General features: G+C 44.8%; 1 protein-coding gene across 2 annotated transcripts in view; it reads right to left on the bottom strand.

The window, feature by feature from the left end:
* The window catches only part of AP3S1 (adaptor related protein complex 3 subunit sigma 1), a 164,176-nt gene that overhangs the window by 72,364 nt on the left and 64,566 nt on the right, over nt 1-27,246 (bottom strand). For both annotated transcript variants that reach the window (XM_078675541.1, XM_078675540.1), the window contains exon 4: nt 8,782-8,853. In XM_078675541.1, the coding sequence (XP_078531667.1) occupies nt 8,782-8,853 (72 nt within the window). The remainder of the gene's footprint in view (nt 1-8,781; nt 8,854-27,246) is intronic.

Below are 27,246 nucleotides of genomic sequence, written 5' to 3'. Positions count from 1 at the left end.
CCCAGCACTGTCACCACACAAAGATGGCGTCAACGTAAGGGGTCTTTGTGCACGAATTTTCCCAGCACTCCTCTGGACGGTTGTGTGCGCTTTTAACTGAGTTTTGGATTACACGACGATTGTGAACACTCGTGATTGGGACCTCTTTTTAAGTAGTGTCTACACTCAAAGTGAAAACTCATGACTGGGTTATTGAAGTGTATCACGTGGGAGGTTGTCTTGCACGAAGTTGTGCAAAACAGTGCGTCGATTTACTTGTCCTAACAAGGCCAAGCAGACACCGAGTAAACTAATATGAGCATTTTTAAACTCAGCCTCAGCGTGAACAGTATCCTGGCGCTGAAAAAAGTAGACGTTTCTTCGACCTCGGAAGGATGAATGGCTGAGTTGCCCCCGATGACAGTGATTTGTGCCCTGCGGTGTATACTGTCTCCCGGGTGCCAGCATCAAAATAAGGTCGCTCCACACATCTAAATGAGGTGGAAACCACTTGGACGGCAGACGAGGCCTACAAATTTTTTTTGTCAGACTTCTTGAACACCTGTATCCTCTAAATTAATTTCGAACCCTCTGCAGTAACAGGGTCATTCTTCTGCTTCAAGCCACTTAGATGACATCATCATTCGACAAAACAGAACCCAACGGAGCACTAAACCAGCAGAAACGTGCACAAGTGAAAAGCGCTGTCTCACAATTATTAAGAGCTTTTGATTGGTTAAGGGGAAGGGGGAGATAATAGACTGCACTTGGCACAGAAACAGAATCCGATATTTGTGAGCGAGAGATCAAATATATGCATCATGCAATTGAAACTGTGCAAAAGCATGAATATTTTAGTGTGTGCGAGTTGTACTACAGGTGGCTTTCCAGGCCCCTCGAGAGGCACGGTTAAATGTGAGAACGCGGAAGTGGGGCTGGTAATGTGAGAATGCGGAAGTGGGGCTGGTAATGATTGACATATGCTGTCGAAATCCCCAGAATGGTGGGAATTCTGGTGGAAAAATAACAGAATGATTTATTTTTCGCTTTCTCTATCTGGCGGGAGCAGGAGTGCTCAAGGATCATCAGCACCAAGACGGATCCGCATAGCGCTAATTAACCCCGGCTCAAAGCGATGGAATGAGCCTTCCGCTACGACTCTAGAAGAGAAATGTGTTTAATGCTTTCCTCGAGGACATATGCTGGGCCATTATTCCAAAGGGCAGTGGATCTGAAAGAAACAACCCGGATGCCGTCTTGAAAAGAGTGGTGCACGTGCTGTAATGAATGCAGCTTGCATCGTGGCCGCTGATGCACGCAAAAGTGACCTGATCCACGATGAGTAATGCAGCGTGCTGCTGCTCGCTCCAGAGAGCCTTAGGCCATGGGAGTTCACTTTTGGAAGAAAGGTAGGACATTTGCGTGCTTTCATTACTGAAAGCAACATGCAAAGGCCAAAAGAAAATGTGGGAGCGGAGAAGTTTAGGAACAGGGTGGAGTGCTCACAAGAAGCCTCCCATAGAGGAACGCATGCGTGCGGTGCTAGGCTCGACCTTAAAAGACCACAATGCACATCAACTATACAATTTTCATTACAAAACTGTACATTTTGTAGACCGTACGTAGTCCCAACCTATTATTGCCCTAAGAGCGGGAAGGCAGCTTTTATTGGCTAGAGGAAGCTTCAAGCCTTTGAAATGCATTGGCAGCATTCTTCCAGGTAAGCTCTCGCTGTTTTTTCACCTTTAAACTCTAGGCAGCTCAGCAGATTTGCAGAGGTAACAGGCCTGTCTGAGGCTTTTGTGGTGCATGGATGAAAACTTCACATGATGCCCCTCTGGACACTTCATTCTCCATGTAACAAAAAATGCCCCCAGCGAAAGGGGAAAACAAAGCAGCTCAAGTATTTTGATATCTGGCTCCATCTAGTGGCGACTGTTTTAGATGCCACATTATTAACAAAATGTGCAGGTTTGCTTTTGAAATCACATACGGAGCAGGAGTGTTAAGTCATGAAATGCATATGACCCTCAAATGTGCAAGCCTGGTGCATAGTTTCCCATCCCCTTATGACAGCCGTGAAGGGTAAAGCTAGGAACTAGAGGCCGGCGCCTGTCTTTGGAGAACAAAAAATAGACTAGTCTCTGATAAACCCAACATCTCTCCTCATCTTCCCTATCCATTCTATAGGACAGCGAAAGGCACTCACGCGCACAACCCTTCATTTGTATATCCCGCCCCCCCTTCTCCATGCCCAGTCACTGAGTTTTGGGATAGAATAACTGACTTAAGAAGTGGGAACAGGAGTGGTGTGGCAAAGGACGTGGAAGTCACCCAGCTTCTTCACCCTACTTCTTCCATGCTTTAGTGCTGAATACAAAGTCTATAGAATAGTATTGAATTGAAGCATGTTAATTTTACTTCACAACATATCTTCATCAATATGGATCGATAGATCAGAACATATCTTTTCTTTAACAGTGTCACTATGAAAGCAATCTATGCAGGACTTGGTTTAAAGGAGAGAGAAAAGCTGGAACTATTTTTTAAAAGGAAACAATATATGAATTTACTAAATACCCTTCTGAGACAAAAGCGGACATAAGTTTCAGTTCTGAATACTGATGTGCAGATGGAACCTGTATTTAATTTCCTCTCATACATTCTTCAAGCTCAAGACAACCAGAATCGACAAAGAAGCACATGGCACATTCTGTAAGGCTAGTTTGGGGAGGAAGGAGTACCTCATGAATCTCAGGCTCACGTTCACTATTTTTGGAATTTTAGCAAAAACAAATGGTGCAAAATGTATGACACCTGGAAATAGATACCCAGGAGTATTGCTTTGGTTAAAATGAGAACAGCCTGTTTCTCACTTTTTAAAGCGCATTTAATTACTTTATAAGCGTTAAAATGGAAGTAACTGTGATAAATATAGGTAAACAACCTGTTGACAAATTCTCTTTTCTATCTTAGTTGTTAAAAGCAATCTCTCACAAAGGACTCACTGAACCTTCCTTTGGTCATTACTAGAGATCCCGGGAGTCAGAAATCAATTCTTTTATGTAGCAGGCTACAGTGTCCTTAGTCATTACTATAGATTCTTAGTGTCCAAGTCCAACACATAACTTTTTTAAAGCGGAGTACAGCAGATTAAGTGTAAGTGTGGGCGATAAACTCCGCTCCGCCAGCGGAGTGTGCCAAGTTTTGTCACTCCACGCTCTACTTGGAGTGCGGAGTTCGGCAAAAAAACTCTGCTGACCGCAGCAAAGCAGAGTTTGCCGGCGAGTCCACAATACCTAGCTGTTCTGAACCTAGCACTAAACTGCACAGATAGCTCTTCCCTCAGGAGCAGCAAGACGTAAGTGCCTAGAGCGCCCGCAGGGATCTGCATAGAACTACATCTGAAGGCTAGTGTTTGCTCCCCGAAATGTGCTTTGGAGGGAGCGCCGTGTGAGAAGGATTGCACCTGAAGTCGAGCGAGTGTTCTATGAAGAGGGAAAACTGTGTGTTTGACATATATAGTCAGTAGAAGGAGCCTGAGAATGATAATGCAGTGAGGCGGGAACAGCATGACGCTAGGCGTGAGGGCCCATGATGAGGGGAATGAGGTCTAGGGGTGAGTATGAGTTTCTTAAACAAGAGACCCAGTGTGAGTGAGGGTGCACGCTATAAAGAGAGAATTGCATGTGATGTGTGCACTTACTAGTAAAAAAATACCATACCTTTTAAAGAGTGGGTCCTACTCTGCTGAGGTTTCCGGTAACGCCGCAGAATTTCACGGAGTCTGCCCAGGACTAATTAGCTGGTCACTAGAGGTCCTTAGAGTCAGCCATATGTCTTTGCTGTAAACATGCTGCTGTGCCTTAGGCCGTTACTAGAGGTCTCATGAGCCAGAAGCAAATCTTTTCTAGTGAAGGGTGCAATACTGTGGACAGCTACTAGGTCTCTGCTGTCAGACATATGTTCTTGCTGCAAGTAAACTGCAATGCCTTACGTTGTTAGTAGAATTCCATGGAGTGAGACACAAATCCTTTTCTGAAGCAGAGTGTAGTACCTTGGACTTTTACTAGAGGTTGCTGGCGTTAGACATATTTCTTTCCTGTAATTAGGCTTGCAGTACTTTGTACAGCTACATTAGTTTCCAGAGATATATGTCCCTGCTGTGGAATGTTGCACTACTTGGGCAGGTGCTGGATGTCTGTTTCCAGAGATATATGTCCCTGCTGTGGAATGTTGCACTACTTGGGCAGGTGCTGGATGTCTGTTTCCAGAGATATATGTCCCTGCTGTAGAATGTTGCACTACTTGGGAAGGTGCTGGATGTCTCTGCTATGTGTATCTGTAAAATGCACTATCGCCCGCAAGAGTATCCTGGAGCTGAACAGGTGTGTGTGCGAGAGTAGGAGTCCTACATATCAGTGGGGTCTGGATGGGTGGTGGAAGGATATACAACTGTTCAGGTACTTGGGGCCTAAGTTGTGTAGCGTCCTGAAGACGTGAGTGAGAAGTTTGAAATTAAAGTGTTTGTGTATTGGGAACAAGTGGAGCTACCTGAGGTGTGGACTCTGGACTCAGGCAGAAATCCCTATATCAGACTCCCTGGAGTCAGACACAAATATTTTTCTGTAACTAGCTGTAGTACCTCATGTCATTAGTGGAGATAGGCAAAAATATTCTTTTAAGAAACATGCAGTATTGTGGGGCATTATTACTGAAGTCAGAGATAAATCCTTTTCTGTAACATTGCAGTAATTTAGGTCCTTACTAGAGGTTCTTGGAGTCAAAACATATTTTCTGATGCAGGGTGAAGTAACAAGGGCGGTTACTAGAGGTCTGCTGAGCAAAGCATATGGTGTTACTATAATGAGAGTGCAATACCATTGTCATTATTAGAGATCCTTGAAGTCAGAAACAAATCTTTTGTGAAGCAGGATACTTGGGAGTGAGACACACATCTTTTTTCTGAAGAAAGGAGAAGTACCTCAGGCTGTTACTAAAGGTCCACGAAGCCAGATATATGTCCTTCCCATATTCAGGCTGCAATACCTTAAAGAGTCAATCGAGGTCCCAGCAGTATCCACTAGTGCCCCTTCAAACTCGGCACACCAGAGCATTATGAAAGCAACAGATGCTCTTGAATATCTTGAATTTGTTGAAAGTGGAAAGAAATTGGTAAAAAGTTGACTCTGTTTTTGTTTTCAGCAGGCCAGGTCACAGAGAGGGTGTGACTTCTACATATATTTACATATTCACTTCCGCAAGCCTAGCCATGTTTGCTCCTTTACTATGTCCTACATAAGGTCGCTGCAGCTGGGCTGTGATGATACTAGTCATTATCATGGCAATAAATGCACTCATATGTTCTGTAAGAAGTCAGAACCCTAACATTCATAGTACCAGGCACTAGCATATAGAAATAAGTTCTGTATCTTAATATTCCTCATGCCCTCAGTGACAACATCTTTTTAGATCGAGCCTGTAACAGCACTTGCGCTGTTCTGGCGAAGACTTTATGTAAGGGCTTATGAAATCTCATCTCACGCTTGCACATGATTGTGCGAGTTCTTTTTGTTTTGTCCCAGGCTATTGGCCTTTGCATGCGACTTTTTAACAAAGACAGAACGAAATTGGGCAAAGGCGGGTGCATTGCTCTGCCCATGGCTTATTGGTTGCGGGTACCCGCACGGGCGCCATGTGTTTTGAATTATCGTGCACAGATGCGTGCGCGATAATTCAAAAAACATGTCTATGTGTGGCGACCACGCGCGCACACACTCTAGCAGCTCCCGCATCTCATTTCGTCCTCGTGTCCACCACTCCTCCCCTTTCTAGTCATTGCTTGTTAAATTCCTTTTACCATGCGCATGCGCACCACTCCCAGGCTTGTTCTCTGTTTCCTCTGACTCTGTTCTTCTCTGCCCTGCATTCCTCTCTCGCCAGTTGTTTGTGTTGTTCCTCCATCCCTCTAAAGCTTTGTTTTTCTTTGTTTCCCTGAAGCTGTCTCTTTATTATTCTGTCACCACGCTCATGAAATCTCAAACAATTGATCCAGTGCAGTACAATACCCTCCCCGTGGTCCACCGCGTTTGCGTTTCATGTCTCTCTCGGTCCCTCTCTCTTCAGCCCTGCAGCAGAGTGGAAGGAAATCTCCCGTTATATGCAGCGTCTCGTGGCTTAAAGCATGCCTCACTACGCGCTACATTAGTATTGGTTTACAATGGAATTCAGTGCCTGTCCTTCAGAGTCACCTGGTGAAGTTCGGAGTGCTGTCATATGCTGATATTCATTGAAGCCTCAGCGTGAGAGGACCACAGGCCAGTTTTAGCTCTCCACGTTGACTGTGGCAGCTCACTCCAAGAGGGCCCTTCTCATTTGTCGAGACATGCACACTTAGTCCTACCTGTTTCCACAGCGATGAATTGTAAACATTATTACAGAGGGTGTGAATAGAGAGCAAAAACATAAGGTAACTATACAAAACGGTAGAAGGGAAGAGAAAGGAAGGGTGGGTTTACCTATTTATTTTTTGGTGTTTTGTAAAGTGCTGTGTGACCTCGTGCTCATCTTCAGGCCACTAACTGGTTTCATGGATAGTGTTCTGCTTTAGAGGTGACTAATTTTCTCATTAGTGGGCCAAACTAAGTATAAAGTGGGGCAGACTTCTTCTACCTCAGTCCTCATTCCTTTATTCCTCTGCAAAGGTCTGGTCGGGCTCACATCCCTTAGCACCTTGAGTTATTGACCAAGGTGTCTGACGAGCCTTTTGGGTGATCTAACAGGTGAAAAAAAAAAATTTTGCATGAAGGTCGAAGTAAGGGTGAACGAACTAATATCCGTGCCCATTTCCATAGTTCTGGCACTTGTTATACAGCTTTATGAGTTTACGTTTATATTTGTAACTCTTTGACACTAATCCTGTCTCCTGTGTTTCTGGTGAGGTGGAACATGGAATATGTTTCCATCAAGAATCATCAGTGGCCCTTGCGTTCATCTGCTGTTCTCCACCGCCGGGCTGCTGGTCTTGTACTGGCGGTCGCCAGGACAGGCTCCGGGATGCATTATTTCTGCTTATCGTGCTGCCAAGGATGAAGGGCCACATGCGATTACCCTTAACCAGCAGGGCCTGTTGATGGCCCTGATTATCTAGCGTGCAAATGTGGAAGCGTCTGGACTGTACCACTGCGCTTTGGGGGACACAGTAACTGTCAACAAAAGGAAGCAAGCACACCAACAATCAGGTAGCTTCTAGCCGCTGTCCCTGCTGGGCTCAGAGCCTGACTCTGGCGCCACCTCGTGGCTCACTTCATGTCACTGCCTGTGTGAGTGAATTTTAATAGGGTGACTTCATTGCCGTGCAGTTCCTTTCTGCGGGCCATTGTTTACTGCATGTATTTTTTGCAGCTTCAAGAGCGCAGACTCGGCGTATTGGCATTAAAAGAGCTTTACGTGGACAACAGATTAGGGTATACAAGGTCACATGGGGAGAGAATGTTGCTAGAGCTGCCGACTACGGAGCTGGAGAAGCGGGTTCGAGTCGCGGCGGGCGTCTGCTCTGCATCTTGTGATTCTGGGCAAATCACTCAATCTTGCGGTGCCTACAAAAAAAAAGCATTGGCATAGCCAATAGGTCTCGCCTTTGGGACCTTAGAAGTGTTTAGATATGAAACAGTTGATGTTGTTACACCAAGGATATTGTCCTGCATAACTAAATGATTCTTATAAGGTTCCAAAGGCGAGACCTATTGGCTATGCCAATGCTTGTTTTCTTCTAGCCGGGCAGCTACGATGCTCATTTGCACATGCATATTATAAATCAATTAGCTTATGTTGAGATGCTACTTTCAGGTGTCAGGATCTTGAAGGTCGTAGCTAAAATGAAGTGCCTGTTTCCGCATGAATTACATGATGACGTGGAATTTCGTAAGAGCACTTTACTAAGCACACCATCCATGCAGCCAGCATCTCAAACTGACCCAAAGGCTTGAGTCTCAACACTGCAAGCTGGACAGAAGATTCCAAAGCTGGCAGTACATTTCTCTTAGAGCAATCCATGGCAGACAAGACATCACATTCAGGAAATGGACAGCAGAGCTAGTCACAGAAACACAGATTTCCTGGACATCAGAAGTGGGATTCATTCAAAACAGTGCGAGATCGAACACCTGGGTGGGACAAACAAAAGAGTAGCAAAGAAGATCATCACATCGACAGCAGGGACCTGTGATAGTAAACAAACCATCCAATCATGAGCAAAGGACTGAACCAAAGCCCACTTTAAATATATACTAAAGTGTTGAAAATGGGTCTGCAATAAACAGCTAATCCTGCCAGATAGACCTAAAAAACATTTCAGCATAAAATTGTACCGACAGTTTTCCTAAGAGGCAAGAGATAAAACGAACTAATGTGCAAAGGAAGCTATTTCTTCCCTACCACACCCACGCTTGGGAAATATAAATGTCGGGCACACAGACATTTACGCATTACAAGTGAAGCAATAACACCAATAGTTCTGAGACTCCAAAAAACTGAATAGGAAAATATTCCAATTTTTAAGTATTTGTAACATTACAACCAGCTCGGTCGGTTTCCTGGCTGTGTTTATTCAATAGTTTATTCAATAGTTTAAACGTTCTTGTGGACACATTTAGTCACTTTACAGGATGTTATCAATAGCCAGGGTTGAAATCCGGAGCCCACAAGGGTGACATTGTTAAGCACTCTGTCAAAAGCCCGCTCGACCACATAATTGTTAAGCTGAACATTTGGTTCAATTGATACCACAGATCTCCACAGTACCTTGTCAACATGGAAAATGAGGTCCAGCTCGCAGACGTTTTCAAAACATTTGTCTAAAGTTTCAACGAATACCTGCGGAGTGAAGGAGAAAATGTAGATCAAAGTTGAAAACCAAAAGTACATTAAACGTGGCTTGAAATCTGAATACAAAGCTGAGTAGCAAGAAGCGCAGGATGCAACCATTACATTCAACATGTGGGCCCTGTGTGCTTCATAAACAGTACAGTAAAGAATGAATAAAGTCAAAAAAGACAAAGCATTTAGAACAATGAAAACAAACAGATTAGTAAATAAGTATTTAACATGTAAATACCATGGACAAACGTTTGTCATTACTGGTTATGCAATCTTTAACCAATTAGCTGAATACAAGCCAAGTAATGAAAGTTGCCTTCTGTGTAATTTCATGAAATGTGTACCTTTGTACTTAAAAAATGTAATTCTGGCATGTTTACACACAGATTTCCTTTCCACCAGCACAAACGAACCATAAAAAATATTATTTAGTCCACTTGACAACCAGAAATTATATGACAACGAAATAGGTAAGCAGAGAGGATGATGAGATAAGTGTCTCCTACATGATGACAACTGCATGTTTTACTGCATTAGATACCAATGCTTCCGAGATGGACACTTTAATTGGCAATTAACCTCTTCAGCGCGACCGCGATTCCCCCTCCGGTGCTGGGCCCTAATAAAACGGGCGTGGTCATGACGGAACGGTTCCGTCATGAGCACAGCTCAACCGTAGCTCATGACGGAACCGTTCCGTCATGAGCATCGAAGGGGTTAAAAAAAATAAGGAATATGCTACTTACCAGTATGCATCTGTTCTTGGCATAGAGGGCTGCAGAGTGGTACATTTATGAATAGATCGCCATCTGGTGTTGGGCTCGGATGATTGCACTTTGTTTTTCTTCTGGAGAAGTCTTTGTCGTCATAGGTGACTCCTCCTCTCGGTGTTAGTGCGCATGGGCATCGGCTCCATCCTTAGATTGTTTTGCCATAGTAGGGTTAGATGGAGTAGTGTAGTGTAGTACATAAAGATATGCCCATGTAAATGTATCTAAATAGGATAATGTTGGGACAGACACAGGTTTCCGGGGAGGCAGGGAGGGCATGTACCACTCTGCAGCCCTCTATGCCAAGAACAGATGCATACTGGTAAGTAGCATATTCCGTTCGAGGCATATGGGCTGCAGATGGTACATTTATGAATAGATTGTACAGCAGTTACCTCCCTAGCGGTGGTCACCAGTGTCTGTCGCAACTGTCTGAAATAGAGTTTTTAATACAGCTTGGCCCACTCTGGCTTGTTGTGCAGCCTGTACATCAACACAGTAGTGCTTTGTGAATGTATGTGGTGTAGACCAAGTTGCTGCTCTACATATGTCATCTAGGGGAATGTTCCCTAAGAATGCCATAGATGCTCCTAGTTTTCTTGTGGAATGAGCTCTAGGAGGAACAGTTAATGTTCTCTTTGCTTTAATGTAACATATTTGTATGCATCTTACAATCCATCTTGCGATGCCTGCTTTAGAGATAGGATTGCCCTTATGTGTTGGGGAAAATGCTACAAATAGTTGTTTAGTTTTCCTGAAACCTTGTGTTCTTTCTATGTAGTATGAAATGGCTCTTTTAACATCTAGTGTATGTAGAGCCCTTTCTGCCACCGTCTGTGGCTTTGGAAAGAAGACTGGTAATTCCACTGGCTGATTGATGTGGAATGCTGAAATTACTTTAGGCAAGAACTTTGGGTTTGTTCTAAGAACCACTTTATTCTGGTGTATCTGTAGGAATGGTTCTTGTATTGTTAATGCCTGTAACTCGCTTACTCTTCTGAGTGAGGTAATGGCTATAAGGAATGCCACCTTCCATGTAAGGAATTGTATTTCGCACCTATGCATAGGTTCGAAGGGTGGCCCCATTAGTCTGGTGAGTACTACGTTGAGGTTCCAGACTGGGGCAGGTGGTAATCTTGGTGGAATGACTCTTTTAAGACCTTCCATGAATGCTTTTATCGCTGGTACTCTGAACAGTGATATGCGCTGCCTGTTTTGTAGGTATGCTGCTATAGCTGCTAGATGTACTCTGATAGATGTGTACGCTAGATTACATTGCTGTAAGTGTAACAAGTAGCAAATAATCTCCCTTGTTGATACGTCTAGAGGGTTGATATTGTTATTAGTGCAGTGTATAGCAAACCTCTTCCACTTAGCTGCATAGCATGCTCTGGTGGTTGGACGTCTCGCTTGTTTAATTATTTCCATGCAATTTGGGGGGAGATCTAAGTACCCAAATTCTAGGATTTCAGGAGCCAGATCGCTAAGTTCAATTGAGTTGGATCTGGGTGCATTATCTCTCCATGGTTCTGTGTAAGGTGCATGGGTAGAATTTGTAGCTTTTGATGTGGCACTTGTGAGAGTTGCAGGAGCGTGGTGAACCACGGCTGTCTTGCCCACGTGGGTGCTACTAGTATCATGGTCATTGAATGTTGTTGCAGTTTCCTGACCACTAATGGGATTAGTGGGAGAGGGGGAAAAGCGTATGCAAATTTGTTGGACCAATTTATCCATAACGCATTGCCCTGCGACAGGTGATGTGGGTACCTGGACGCGAAGCTTTGGCATTTTGCGTTCTGATGAGTGGCAAATAGGTCTATCTCTGGTTGTCCCCATCTTTGGAAGAATGGCTGCAGTATTTGTTGGTGCAGTTCCCATTCGTGTATTTGTTCCGACTGTCTGCTTAAGATGTCTGCTATCTGGTTTTGAACTCCTGGTAGGTGTTCGGCTAACAGATAGATGTTTTGAGGAATGGCCCATCTCCAAATCTCCTGTGCCAGTCTGGATAATTGGAGAGAGTGCGTCCCCCCCTGTTTTTGAATATAATACATTGCTGTCATGTTGTCTGTTCTGATCAGGACTGCTTTGTGGATAACATGTATCTGAAAGGCTTTCAATGCTAGAAACACTGCCAGTAGTTCTAGATAGTTGATGTGCAGTGTTTTTTCCTGCACACTCCACCTTCCTTGTACTGTGTATTTGTCCATATGTGCTCCCCATCCGGTGAGCGATGCGTCTGCTGTTATTGTCACCTGTGGAATTGGCTCTAGGAACGACCGCCCCTTGGTAATGTTTGTTCTGTTCCACCACTTCAGAGAGCGGTGTGTGCGGTCGTCTACCAACACCAGATCCGTAATCTGTCCTTGAGCCTGATTCCACTGTGTCGCTAAGCATTCTTGTAGCGGACGCATTTGTAGTTTTGCATATGGTATTAGCAGTATGCAGGATGACATCATGCCTAGTAGCTGCATGAACACTCTTGCTGTTAGTGAGTGTTGTGGCTGAAATCTCTGAATGATTGTAAGCATTGCTTGGACTCTTATTGGGTTGGGGTACACTTTGGCTTTTTCTGTGTCTATGGTAGCCCCCAGATATTGTTGAACTTTGTTTGGTTGTAGGTGTGACTTTGTGTAGTTCACCGTGAACCCTAGCTGGTGTAGTAGCTGAATTGTCTTTTGTGTGTGTTGCAGACACTCCTCTTGCGACCTGGCTTTTATTAGCCAGTCGTCCAAGTATGGGAAGACATGAATTTGTTGTCTTCTTAGGTGAGCTGCTACCACTGCCAGGCATTTTGTGAACACTCTTGGTGCCGTCGTGACACCAAATGGGAGGACTTTGAACTGATAATGTTGTCCTTCTACCACAAACCTGAGGTATTTCCTGTGGGCTTTGTGAATAGGGATATGAAAGTAAGCGTCTTTTAGATCCAGTGTAGAAAGAAAGTCCCCTTTCTTCAGTAAAGGAAGTACTTGTTGGAGCGTGACCATGTGGAAATGTTCCGAATTTATGTATGCGTTGAGAGGTCTTAGGTCCAGTATTGGCCTTAGAGACCCGTCCTTTTTGGGGATTAGGAAGTATAGTGAGTATACTCCTGTTCCCTGTTGGTGCTGTGGAACCTTCTCTATGGCATGCTTTTCTAGCAGTGATATTACTTCCTGTTTTAACAGTGTCAGGTGATCTTGTTTCATTGGACGCTGTTTGGGGGGGATGTTTGGTGGGGTAGCTGTGAGTTCTAGGCAATAACCATGTTGGATAATTTGTCTTACCCACTTGTCTGATGTGATGTTTTCCCAGACAGGTAGGAACTGTGATAGGCGTCCCCCTACCGGTGTTATATGGTCTGGGGGAAGCTCTATGAAGTCACTGTTTTGGGGTTGGAGAGTTGCGGTTGTTGTTGTTTCCGCGACCTCTACCCTTGTTGTTGTTACCCCTGTATCCACCTCTAGAATTACCTCTGGGTGATGTAGGTGTAAAAGAGGTTTGCTGTTGGTTTGTACCTGTACTTTTGGATCCTCCTCTATAGGTGGATCTACGAAAGGAACCTCTTTGTGTCGGCTGCTGCAATGCTCCCATTGATTTAGCCGTTTCTGTATCCTTTTTCATTTTTTCTAGGGCCTCATCTGTCCCTGTGCCAAAAAGTGTTTTCCCATCAAAAGGTTGATTAAGTAACGAGGTTTGTACCTCTTGTTTGAATCCTGACACTCTGAGCCATGCATGTCTCCTTAGCATGATGCTTGTATTTGTCGACCTTGCCGCAGTTTCTGCCGCGTCTAGGGCGCACTTTATTGAAGTGTTAGTAATTAACTTCCCTTCTTGTATAAGTTGATCAGCTCTCTTTTGATGTTCTTTAGGGAGATGTTTGATGAGTGTTTCTAACTCATCATAATGCGCTCTGTCATACCTTGCAAGTAGTGCTTGCGTATTAGCTATGCGCCAACTGTTTGCCGCTTGAGATGCTACTCTCTTGCCAGAGGCATCTATTAGTTTAGACTCCTTGTCAGGAGGTGGCGCTTCTCCCGTAGATAAAGAGTTTGCTCTCTTGCGAGCGTTTGTGACCACTAGTGAGTCTAGAGGAATTTGTCCCTTAATGTATATTGGGTCTTTTGGAGCTGCCCTATATTTTTTATCAATTCTTGGGTTCAATACCCTAGCCCTCACTGGGTCTTTGAATATCTCTGATGTATGACTGAGAAGGCCTTTTAGCATTGGTAGTGTTCCTGATGTTCTTTGTGCAGTAGGTAGTGTCTCTAATAAGAAGTCCTGTACTAGAGGTTCTGTATGTAGGTCTACCTTATGAAATGTTGCTGCTCTAGTAATGAGTTGTGCAAACCCAGTATTGTCATCAGGAGGTGAAGGTTTTGAGGGATATGACTCAAGGTCGGTATCATTACCTGATCCCACATTATACTCCTCCCATGGGTCTGCCTCCTCTGGGATTGTGTCCTCATCATCCCCAGGGTGTCCCCCCTCCCCTGTGTCACTTTCTCCATCTGTTGTAGGTGTAGATGGACGTGTGGGAGGAATATCTGGCCTATTGTGAGGAATAGGCGGAGATGGTGTGTGAGGTTTGGGAGAAGGGGGAGGAGTTGTATTCGTCCCCATTGTTCTCTTCTTTGGATGAGCCTTGTCGTCCAAATGTTCATGTTTCCTCTTTTTAGGTAGCTCTGTGACTACCTTGCCAGTCTTTGGGTCAATAAACAAAGTCTTTTGTTTAGGATCCGTTCCGTGTTCCTGTGTCGGTACCGCAGTTTTCGGTTCCGAAAGGTGTCTTTTCTTTGAAATGTCCATTTGTATTTTCGGTGCCGAAGTTTTGTTCGGATCCGACTTCTTCGGTATCGAAGATGTCCCCGGTGTCGAGGGTGTTTTCGGCGCCGAAGCGTGCTTCGGTGTCGACATGGACTGCTTCGACTTCGAGCTTTCCTTGACTTGGTGCTTCGGTGTCGATGTGGTTGGTTTATCGGAACCGGAACCACTATGATGGGGGACCGAGTGTTTCGGTTTCTGTTTCGTTGCCGGGCTCGAAGGCGGGGCGTTGGAAACTTTTTTCGGTTGTCTGACCGGGCTCGAGGGCGGGGTCGACACCGTGCGGGGTCTGTTTTTCGGTAAAGGGACGTCGTCACTCACGGTTTGTTGGACGTCGAATTCCTCGACGTCGGACTCGTCCGCTTCTGACCCCGCCTCGTCGGCCTCTTCTTCCTCCTCTTCTGGTTGCTGGTCCTCGAACAGCTCCGGGATTGCTTGTGACTGCATTCTCGATACCTCGTGTCTTCGGGCTCGACGGTTTCTAATCGTCGACTTTGACGAGAACGCTGCACAGGCCTCACAGTCCCTGGATTCGTGTTCAGGGGACAAGCAGAGGTTGCACACTTCGTGTAGGTCCTTGTGTGGGAACTTAGCACCACACGTTGGACATTTTTTGAATGGAGTCCTTTCCATGGACCCCGGGCTGGACTACGTCGAGTTTCTCGTAGTCGTCGTCCTTCGAATCGCGTCGGTATGGAGTGAAGTCGCGTTCGATAACGATACCGTCGATTTGGAAAGGAATACGCGCCGGTTATAACCTTCTTTGTTGAAGTCGGTCCGGAGCGCTTCGATCCTCATCCGAACCCGATGGCGGAAAAAAACAATCTAAGGATGGAGCCGATGCCCATGCGCACTAACACCGAGAGGAGGAGTCACCTATGACGACAAAGACTTCTCCAGAAGAAAAACAAAGTGCAATCATCCGAGCCCAACACCAGATGGCGATCTATTCATAAATGTACCATCTGCAGCCCATATGCCTCGAACCAATTATTACCAAAATCAATAGAATTTGCCTATAAATCCAACTGGCTTACCCAATGCTTTAACAAAAATATATAAGACCGGTTTGGTTGTGCTTGTGCAGCAGCCACCTTCAAATTAATTTTTTTATGCTTTTAGAAAATCCATTCAAAAACAGCAGCCATGGATGCATGCAGAGAGCAATGAAGTTAGAAAGATAAGAAACCAATCCGATCAGGAGTAAGAGCCACCAAAGACCACTGACCCAATGAAACGAAGCAGCACAGCAAAAACACCAGAACACAAGCCTGCTGGTACACACAAGATGGCAGAAATTACCAAGCACTGCTGCAAACTACAGGAACGGAAATGAAGAACCAGTAGAGGGGAAGTGGAAAAAGACAGCTTCAAAGCCTCCCAGAGTAGATAACAGCAGCTCATCCGAGAAACCAAGAGGAAGGCTCTAGTTGAACAAATAAACGGCAGCACCAACAGCAACAAATAAACATATGCAATCTTCAAAGACTACACCACAACCCCAGCTGTGATGGGAAACATCAACCCATAATAAGATCTGTGCAAAGACCTCTCTTCTTCTGCAGCAAAATCTCAACCATATATAGCATCTTCCCGCAGCAACCAGACCCTTGACCTTCTCCAAATGTCTCCCAATGATAAAGGAAGTCAACATAATTAGAACATGGTACACCATTAGCACAGAAGAAACCAAAACAATCATGAAGGCCATTCATTCCGGAAACCGGGTGGACTCCTACCCCACCACACCTTCAACAAAGGAGCAATCACTATCAGCGAGGTTCTCACTCCTATCCTCAACACTTCCATCAGCACAGCTGCCATCCCGGAACCATGGAAACATGCAGCCATAAACTCCCTCCTAAAGAATCCCTCGGCTGACCTAATCAAACTCGCCAATTATTGACTGATGGCCCTCGTTCTCTACCCAACCAAAGTCCTGGAAAAAAGCCATCAACAATCATCTCTCAGACCACCTTGCTAAACACCAGATTCTCGACATCATACAATCAGGATTCAGACCAAACCACACCAACGAAAACCGCCTTAATAGCAGCAACGGAGGACATCCGGATGATCCTCGGCAGGGGAAACTGCAGCCTTCATTCTTCTAGACCTATCAGAAGCCTTCAGCACACTTTCCCACCCCATCCTAATCCAAAGACTGCACGAATGGATCTGCTCCTTCCTCAGGAAAAACTCAAACCGTCAGCATGCCCACCTACGCCTCTGAAACAATTCTTATTTGCAGAGTCCCACGTGGCTTCTCACTCAGCCCAACACTCTTTAACATCTACATGACCCTGCTGGCCGATGTCATACGAGCTCACAACATAAATATCCTCACTTATACTGACAACAAGCAATCGATACTGTCTGTTGTAACTTGCTGCTCAGCCAGTGCGAGTGTGGTGTGGAATGTTGGTGTGGATGATGCTTTGGAATGTTGGATGAGTGAGACTGTCAGTTGAAGGATGGGCTGAGCAACAGGAAGTTGCTCTTGGTGGGGCTCTCTGTACCTTTTATCTTGAACCATCTACTTGAATAAATACTATCTTAAGTTACCCTGGAACCGGATCCTCATATCATTACAACATTTTGGTGACTCTACTGTAAAGAACCTGCGTGTGCCATCTGATTGGATTGTATCTATCAAGTCCAATGTAAGTGGAAATTTGAATAAGAACTTGAAGAAGCTGGCAGCACTGAGCCCCACCAGTGACCACAAGACCGGTCGGCCTCAACGCGGGCGTGCCAGTTCCTGCTGGACTTTCACCCTTCCAGGCTGCAGTAACCCTGGAAGAGGTGTCCATGTCGATTTACCTTCGGAGAGTGTCTCAGTCAAGAGGAGTTCTCCAGAGGTGCTATGAAGAGGAGTTCCAGAGCTTTGATGATGAAGGTGTCTCCCTCTCTCTTTGAGGGTAAGGGTATTTGGGGTGCTGCCACTTGCTGAGGTGTCCCTATCGTGAGGAGCATCAAGACCCCAGAGCCTCGTTTGGATTTACGTTTGATACTTGTTGAAAAGTCCCTGCTGTCCCTGTTTGGCGGACAGAGGAGCCTCTTTGTTCGTGCCTTGAAGAGGAGCGACTAGTGGGAGGTATCCCGTGCAACTGGGCAGAGGGATTCCCTGTGTCCGTGCTCAGTGTTGCGGTTGGGAACTGGAGACCCCTGTGTCTCTGTCAAGAGGAGCAAAAAATGATGGTATTCCTCGGAGTCCTTGTCGCAATAAGCTCCGAGTGAGGGGAGTCCCCACAGTCCCTGTTTGATGGGCACAATAGTCCCCATAGTTCGTGACACCTGTGGTGTTGGGGAAGCGGAGTTTCCACCCACCTACGTGTTTCCACCAACTGGCTGTCTTTGGTGGTTTGGTGTGGTGTTTTGTGCTTCTATGGCATCTGTTTTACCCCCTTACTAGACTGTTTGCTGTGCCTCATGTTGTTTTAAATATTTACAGCTGGCAACTATCACTTACCTGTAACAGCTTCTAAGCATTCGCTGTTGATGGCGCAAGCCCTACCTTCAGCTCGCGCAGTGTCCTGCAGCTTTCACGCAATGCTGCACGGACGAGCCGGGAGCCACCCGGCCCTAGTTCGTTCTGCATGCTGCCATTTTCTTCGACTTTTGCTGAGGTTGGTTCATTTCTGTGGTTTCTGATGCCTGTTGGTGACCCCTCGTCTACTGGAAGTACTTTGCTCCGTATTTCCGACACTCGTCTACGTTCAGGTTGTGAGTGTTTGATTGGTTCAGATGCTCCGTCCATCACCACCCCCTTTTGTACCGCTTTGGCCGCCATAAGTGTGGCAGGGTATGCTCAGACGTGAGTCCCTTGCTCACTTTGCCACTGGACTCAAGCAAGCCGGGCTGAAGACGGCTGTAATGCCAGAAATCGGTCCTCTGAAGCTTGTTTCCGGTCCAGGGAAGGCATGGTTTGGCAGTTCGGGCTGGACTGTTCCCATGACGATTCAGAAAAGGGGGTGGTGATGGACAGAGTATCTGAATTAAGCAGAACACTCGTACCCAGTCAAAAGATCAGGGCTTGATCCATCACCGTTTTTTAGCTCACTGCACCATCCCAGTTCAGAACCTGGCTACATGCAAATTAGTCTGTCCCTGGCCCAGTGCATCATGGGAACAGGGCAGACCAAACTACCAAGCCAATTCTTTACTGGAAAGGAAACAAGCTTCCGGGGACCGGTTGCTGGCATTTCAGCCGCCTTCGGCCCGGCTTGCTTGAATCCTGATGGTGCAGTGAGCAAGGGACTCATGTCTGAGCATACCCTTCCACTCCTATAGTGGCCAAAACGATTCAGAAAAGGGGGTGGTGATGGACAGAGTATCTGTCCATCACCACACCCTTTTGAATCGTTTTGGCCACCACAAGTGTGGAAGGGTATGCTCAGATGTGAGTCCCTTGCTCACTGCACCATCAGGATTCAAGCAAGCCGGGCCGAAGATGGCTGTAATGCCAGAAACCGGTCCCCGGAAGCTTGTTTCCTTTCCAGTAAAGAATTGGCTTGGTAGTTTGGTGGCAGAGTGGCCTAAAGAACGATGATGGATCAAACCCAGATCTTTTGACTGGGTGTGAGTGTTTGATTGGTTCAGATGCTCCGTCCATCACCACCCCCTTTTGTACCGTTTTGGCCGCAATAAGTGTGGCAGGGTATGCTCAGACGTGAGTCCCTTGCTCACTTTGCCACTGGATTCAAGCAAGCCGGGCAGAAGACGGTTGGAATGCCAGAAACCGGTCCTCGGAAGCTCGTTTCCGGTCCAGGGAAGGCATGGCTTGGCAGTTCGGGCTGGACTGTTCCCATGAGGCACAGGGTCAGACTGATTTGCATATAGCCATGTCTGAACTGGGGTGGCAGAGTGGGCTAAAGAACGGTGATGGATCAAACCCAGATCTTTTGACTGGGTGTGAGTGTTTGATTGGTTCAGATGCTCCGTCCATCACCACCCCCTTTTGTACCTTATTGGACTGCAGGCAGGAACTTACATGAAATTGGGTTTACGCCGCAGCTGCTAGACCGGGGTGAACTGCACTCTCTGCTACTGCGGAGGGCTAAGATCCCCCCTGATTGTCCCCCTCTGTTACGAACGGCCCTAATATACTGGAGAAAGGCCCAATCATACACGTCCACGTGGTCCCCTATGCCCCGAACGTCCTCATACTGGGCATCCCTACACCACAGGGGAGACTCATGCGGACCAGAATACAGGCTTGGACGGATGCTGGGGTGGAGGAGGTGGGAGCTTTCTTTGGTGATGGCACTATGCTGGATCATGACTCCTTTTTACAGGCCACGGGAGCACCACCACGTCTGTATCTCTTACACACCACCATGACACACTATAGCAGAACCACGTGGGCCCCACAGAGTACTGAACCCCCACACCATACCTTAGTACATCTCTTATACTATATGGGACCTGGAGGGCATTTGGTGCGCTGGCTCTACACTGGGATACGGGCACATGCAGCAATAACACTTACATCCCTTAGGGCACGATGGCGGAGGACGCCGGGGAGGAGATCAAGGACCAAGCATGGAAACATATGCTGGAACACCCCAAAAAGGTGTCGCGTAACGAGAGGCTTAAATTCATACAGGCGATGATACTTCACAGGTCATACCTTACACCGACAAGAATACACCGCATGTTCCCGGACTCCCCCCATTATTGCCCCCGTTGTAAAGGGGATGAGGCGGATTTTATTCACATGCTATGGTCTTGCCCTCGCATAAGGGGTTATTGGGGAGAAGTGCGCCGCTCTCTAACCACAGTGACACAACTCCCAGTCCCGGACGAGGCACTCTACTGCCTTATGGGACTTCGTAGACGCTCCAAGATCCAAAAGGTGCGGCTAAAGTTCACAGACCTGGCACTCATCCTGGCGATTCGGGTGCTCACTATGAGGTGGAAGTTCCCCAGATGCCCGGTAGTCACTGTCTGGCAGTCTGACATGCTTCAATGGGGGAGAGCAGAGGGTGCTGCTCTCTCAAGGGAGGAGGATAGAGGGCTGAGGAAGCAGCCCATCTCGCTGGATTGGGAGGCCATGGTACTTGACCTGGAAGCACTGGAGTGGTCTCCTGCACAAGATACTGAGACCCAGTAAGCTATAAGGCTACCTAGATCTCTGCAGGCATTAGGCCCTGTTCGACTGAAATGACAGGACTCTACCCGGTACATTGCTTCCTCCAGGAGGAGGACTATAGGATGACCCCCGGCAACCATAGTGGCTGCCAGGATATGACTGACCAGGAGCGGGTTGGGGACGGTTGGGGTGGGTGGAAGCCGTGGTTTGTTTATGTTACCGATAGTTTATTTAAATATGCACTACTTTCGAGGTGTCGCTGGGGATGTAACATGTCCATTGCTCGTTTGGTAACATTTTTAGCACTGATATTGACCTCGATCAGCCTGCTCTACCATGTAAGACAACGAGTTATAAACTGCTACATAATTCATGTACTGTGATTGATGAAAACGGGAGAAAAAAGACTGTATGTAAAAGAGTATTTCCCTAATGTACATGTTATAATGCGGTCACCAACAAAGTGTGTTAAAAAAAAAACACAGGGAAGTGGCCTGTTGCTTGGAAAGGAATCAACTGGTGCTAAATTCAGAAGAGTCTATGATGACAGGTACCATTTCCTGGATAGGCTGACAGTGTGCCTCTTCCAATGGATTCAGCCTTCCCTGTAAGGAAGGTCTGAAAACCCCAGGTCTTCCCTTACAAAATACATTCTACAAGAACCCAAATAGTGTCTACATTTGATTTTTTTTTTTTTTAAATAAAAGTGTTTAGCAACTTAAACCCATTCCTTGGAAGCATTATGTCAAACCATCACATCAGTAAGTTACGACAGCTAAAGGACTCTACACTGAAAGTGTCCATTGCATCAGTATGGGAAGATTCAACTTTGTGCTGAACAAAGCTGCTTAGAAACTGAGGGGTCTGGACCTGGAAGCACGTCAACCCACATTTTTGCCATTTGCACTGACTTTCTGTTATAATTAATGGCTTATAATGTTAAAGAAAGACCGTGAGCCATGGCATTTGTAAACCTGGCTCATTAATCAAATTGGCTTACAAGTACTTCTTTATATCCTAGGTCAGACCATCCATCTTGCCCAAAGATATTATACTTACAATTTGGGAGGCAAGGTATCCAAGCAGTTCCTGGTATGTGGAATGGGCCTCCATCGGCAATTCAGCCCCCAATGTATCCCAAGGCGTCACACTCTACTCATTGTTTTGGTCTAAACGTAAACGTAACCTATCATGCTGCCTGGGTGTTATACATATGGCACTTATTGCATAGCTTTCCTTTACCACCTAAAATGGTGGGATGAACTCAATAAAAACTAAAGAAATGGGGGCTACATTGATTCAAGAAGCTTGTACATGGGGAATTATTTTTTTAGGTATGCCAGATAATACCTCTGTGGCTGATGCTACAAGTTCAACAGAACTATTATTGATGAGGTAGCCAGACGAACCGTTCAGGGTGAAGCTAATTGTACATCATGTCACAGTACAAGCACAATTCACAGATATTGTTTCAAAGATAATAACAGTTGCAAAATAAGAATGGCTGTGATTGAAAAGGTATGGAAAAAAGTCACTGTCTGACAGATAAACTAGCCAAATTGTCTGTAATAAAAATGACCGACAAAACAAGAAAAGAGAGTAAAAAGTGAAAAAATGGTATCATGATTTTCTTCCTGCAGAGGGAGAAGAGAAAAAGGTAAAAGGGATGCAATTCTTCGTGCAACTGAAAATGTAAACCCTGCATCATGGTCATTACTTTGAAACAGAAACTATAAGCACTTACAGAAGTCATCACAAAACCATACATAGGACAAGATCCACTCAGATCTACTATTGCCCAATTCTCCAATATTTTGGCCACAGCAAGGAGTCTGGGGGATCATTTCTAAATTGAAACATAGACCTATGCAGAGTACACGGGGTTGCCTGGTTTAGCTTCATGCTATTTATTGTCCTTGCAAAACATACAGGGCTAGAGATTAAATGCCGATACCAGAGAGCCATTTGATAAAAGACCTAACCAAAGTCTTAAAATACCTACAAATAATAAAACTAACCTCATAGTCTTCTGTTATTAAAGTAATACTTCACCGCTACACACACGGAAGCATTCTTGGTTCAATCATGAGGCTATTCAATCATGAGGCTATTCAAACATAGTGCTGTTCCACACCATATTAAGAATTCTAATAATGGAATCAAGATCCCCCATAGGTCATGAAGAATCCAGTTATATGGATGCAATGGCACTTACCCACCTAAGTGGCATGCACTTCATCATGGAACTAGCTCTTGCTGGGTAGGCACAGCAATACCCTGGGGCACCCAACTAGTGGGGCTCTTTAGCGCAGATCTTTTTTTCCTTCTACCTGGCCTGGTATTTCCCAAAGCACGTATGACTGCTCATCACTGTGGGTCAAGGTAGAGCAGTGGTAGATTGGGTTGAAGTGAGGTTAAAATTGGCTATGGACAATCCCTTTGTAATTTATTTCAAGACAGGCGAGAGACAGCGTCAAGGTTAAAAGCAAGTTGTGAACCCATAGCATAGTAATGAGCCTTCGGTTTCACAGTGAGTTCAACATGCTTAATGCCTAAATTACCCAGAGGTTCAGAGGGATTTCTTCAGGACCAAAAATCCTTAATCTACTGAATTAGATTTAAATGTGATATTCTGCACATGCAATCTTCGCAATTGTGATATAAGAAATAAGAAAAATAGAACATTGTTAGATTAAATAGATTTACATGGTAGCCCCATGACCTGTAAAAGAAAAAAGGGGACAAAGACAACATAAGTACATTTCTATAACATTGTTTTTCAAGTGGGAAAACACTTCAGTTTGTGTGATATACTACATACTGCACACGTGAACACAAACAACCATAGTGTATCTGCGAGAAAAATGATTATTCTTTTATCATGCAGAGTTCAATCCAACAGCTGCTCGCACTGAACGCAACTGTGTAGAGATACAAAAATAAAAATATAAAGAGGTGAGACATCATCAAGCCACACACATTGACACCAGTTCGGTCACGCCCCCTATAATCTTAAAATAACAGAATTACACTTGGCTGCAAGGTTTAACTGAACATAGTTTTATTTATTATTGGTATCATCCGACAAAGGCCTTTCAAGTTACAGGCAAACACTTGGGTATAAGGTAAAAACTGGACATAGTTTTATCTAATGCTGGCACCATCTGACAAAGTCCTTTAAAAAAAACAAGCATTTACAATGCAATAGGTCTCGCATTTGCAAGAGTTAAAGCTATTGGCGTTGTAAATGACAATGTCTTTTACCCATGTGTTTTGGTTCGGAGTGGAGTGGACATATAAATAAATATTTGCAATGCAATTAATTTTGCATTTGTGAAAGTTAAAGCTCTTGGCGTTGAAAATTGCAATGTTTTTTACTTTTTTGTTTTTTGTATGCAGTGGCGTGATGATATTTGCATAGCGCCTTTGTCATTTGTATGACCTTGCGACGCTGGAGAACCAGAACATGGGAAATAGGTTATGAGGGAGGGAGAAGAAACAAAAGTAATATGCTGGCTGAGAAAAAAGGTAACAACAACCTGGAATTAGTAAACACTCATAGGGAATGCACGATTAAGTAAAGCATGTGAAATGCAAGCAAGAACAACATAGTTACGTTAACGCTTTTACACTTATTATTCAGAAATCACTGAGTGTTTTTGCCTGAAAAGTTAAGAACATGATACAGGCCCGGAAGGAACCTGTTTCAATGTCCATTGCATATATCCTTAAAAAACGTAAGCAGTGTGGTTTAAAAAGACCACATCCCTGAACAGAGCCTATGTACACATTTTATAAACAAAAATAAGGAAAACCGCTATTAAGGATCACATTAAACGTTTTCCACTTTACGCATCAACCAGAAATTGCAGTACCTCCAGGAATGGTGCACTTTCCAACCCGGGAAAAACAATGTTGTTTACAGAAAGAGGAGAAAACGAAAGTAGCACTTCACTGGCAAACTCTAATGTGTGTGGTTGTGAATACATTCTGTCTATTCTGCGACCACTCTGCATTGCTAGATTTAGTTTTCTTTTTTGTTTCGTATTTTTAACCTTTTTTTCTCTACGTCCTGCGGCAGCTTTTTAGCATAATAAAATGTTTGAAAAATGTAACATTTGCAGCCAAAGTGGGGTTTTTTCTATTTCACAGGGGTAAAAATGAAGGAGAGGGAAGAGAGGGTAAGAGATGTTTGTTGAAGTCATAGTTTTTAGCAAGTGAGGAGGAGCGAGACAGACACAAAGAGGGAATAAGAGGGAGGAGGAGAGAGAGAGTAAGAGAGAGAAGGGGGTGAGTGTGGGCAGCTCCTAGAGGTAGAGCAGACGTGAACACTGTAGGGAGGCAGACGGTGTGAGATGAATGTGGTGAGGGTGCGAATGGAGTTTATCAATTTCGAAAGGAGCCCCTACACTGTGGTGATGGAGATAAAGTCATGCGATTGGTTGGTTTTATTGTGATTGGACCAAAGACAAGGAGCAAACAAACATTTTCCACTGTATGCGTCAACAAGGTATTGTAGTACCTCTAAGGAATGGTGTCCTACCCCACCTGGGAAAAACAATGTTAACAAAAACCAAGAAAACGAAAGTAGTGCTTCAGTGGCAAACTCTGTAAAGTGGCGCCGATGTGTGTGGTTGTGAATAAAACCAATCTGGCCACTTTACGACCACTCTGTCTTGCTTTATTTAGTGGTTAATTTTAATTTTTCGCATTTGTAACATTTTTTTTTCCTCTCCACCCCGAGGCTGCATTTTTGAATAGAAAGATGTCTGAAAAAGACAACATTCGCAGTCAAAGTGTTTTTGTTTTGTTGGAACCATTTCACAGGGGAATAAATAAAGGAATGGAGAGGAAAAGACCCATTTGTTGAAGTCATAGTTTTCAGCAAGCAAGGAGGAGCGAGACAGAGACGGAATACGAGGAAGAAAGAGAGGGGAGAGGCAGAGCAGGAGAAGTGAACACTGTTGTTAAAAGAAAAGATAAAACTAAAGTAGCACTTCACTGACAAACTTTGTAAAGTGGCGCTAAAGTGTTTGGGTTTTTTCACAACCAATCTGGCCACTTTTCGTATTTTGAACCTTTATTTTTACATCCGTTCCTAGGCTGCACTTTGGACTAGAAAAAATGTCAGAAAAAGAGGACATTTGCAGCCAAGTGTTTATTTCACTGGGGAACAAATCAAGGAAAGGAGCAGAAAGAAAGAGTTAGAGCTGTTTGCTGGAGTCATAGTTTTCAGCTAGTGAGCCAAGGAGGGAGTTTAATGCCATCAGGTGTCCTCGTTGGAAAATGCTAGCACGGCGAGCTGCCACTTTGGAACTGGTGCTCACGTAAAGCATTCCAATACCTTCCGATTGGGGTGACACTATAACTGCACACAAAATAACAAGAAAGTGGTGTCCCCATTAGTGTGCGTAGACACTGAAGCACATCCAAATGTGCATGCCTAATTGCAAAGTGAAATTAACACCGCTTCATATTAGTGCACAGAGCAATTGCGCTGATTATAATACAAATGTCCTTGTTGGAAAATATTAGTGGGGCACGCTGCCACTTTGGAACTGGAGAACTGGTGCTTACGTAAAGAGCTCTAATAACTTCTGGTCAGGTTTGCTCTACAACTGCTAAAAAGAAGCTGTGTTGTGAGGATGCTGTACCACAGGCTGTCACTGGGTGTCCCTTGGGACCTCTTTTGGCTACATACGGTTCTGGCATCAAAAGGAACCAATGAAAAAGATGGGTGTTTTTTCAAGCCCATATCCTAGATACAGCATGTCTCGAAGAGACAGTGCAAGTGCTGCCTAGGTGAGACCTAAAAAAGGACCATAATAAAAACATTTTGGGACTGCATGCACCATTACAAGATAACGCCCAAGTCTCCCACATGCAGTAACGTCTCTGGGTTAGCATTTTTTTTTTTGTGCTTTTTTTTGTCCTCATACGCCAGTAAAGATATTTTCGGTATTGATTATACAGAGAATCTTTATGGAAGCTCTTTTTGCAGACACCCAGTATAAGTCTCACGGTACCACCATGTCAACAGTCAGCTCAGTCTCCCATTTTACCAGACCCTTGGACTGATCTTAGGGTGGTTCATTCCGCAAAAAGGCATAATCATTGGACAAAGTTAATTCATAGTCCATCGAGCCAGTTAATACAGGGAGTTCAAAAATGCTTCCCTCTCTTCCATACCACTTTATCCAAACTAAGAGTATGCCTGATTGCCCTAATCCAATCTAAATATGTTGGTACAGTAGTGCTCACCCACAATTTACATAGTTCCCTATGGCCTAGGATAATTAAATAAAAAAATAACTTATTACTGTCTTGAGGTACTTCCTCATAATTGGAGGGAATTAAAAAAAAACTTGTTGTGTACTAACCTGTATTTCATACCCGAAAAGGGCTTTCATACCTTCTTGTACTTCAAACCAAAATTGTGTAAGTGCAGGACAGGTCATAAACATATGGAAGTCATCTGCTTTTTCCAAATTGCACTTTGGGCAACAAGGTGTAGGCACCTTTGAAAATTTGGCAAGCCTAGCCGGGGACCAGTATACCCTATGAAGAGAAAACCAGTGATTCCGCTTTAAATTGGCAGGTGAGACCGTAAGATGTAGTAAATCAAAGGATACTTGCCATAGATTCTGCAAGTCGACATCCAAAACTTGGTCCCTCCATAGTTGTTACGGGAGGCTGAACTCTTCATCTTCTCCCTCGAGTATT

This window comes from Lissotriton helveticus, chromosome 2_1 (genome assembly GCF_964261635.1).
Source record: "Lissotriton helveticus chromosome 2_1, aLisHel1.1, whole genome shotgun sequence".
Lineage (NCBI taxonomy): Eukaryota > Metazoa > Chordata > Amphibia > Caudata > Salamandridae > Lissotriton > Lissotriton helveticus.
The sequence above is the reverse complement of the archived record's forward strand: the minus strand, read 5'-3'. Positions and strand labels throughout refer to the sequence as shown.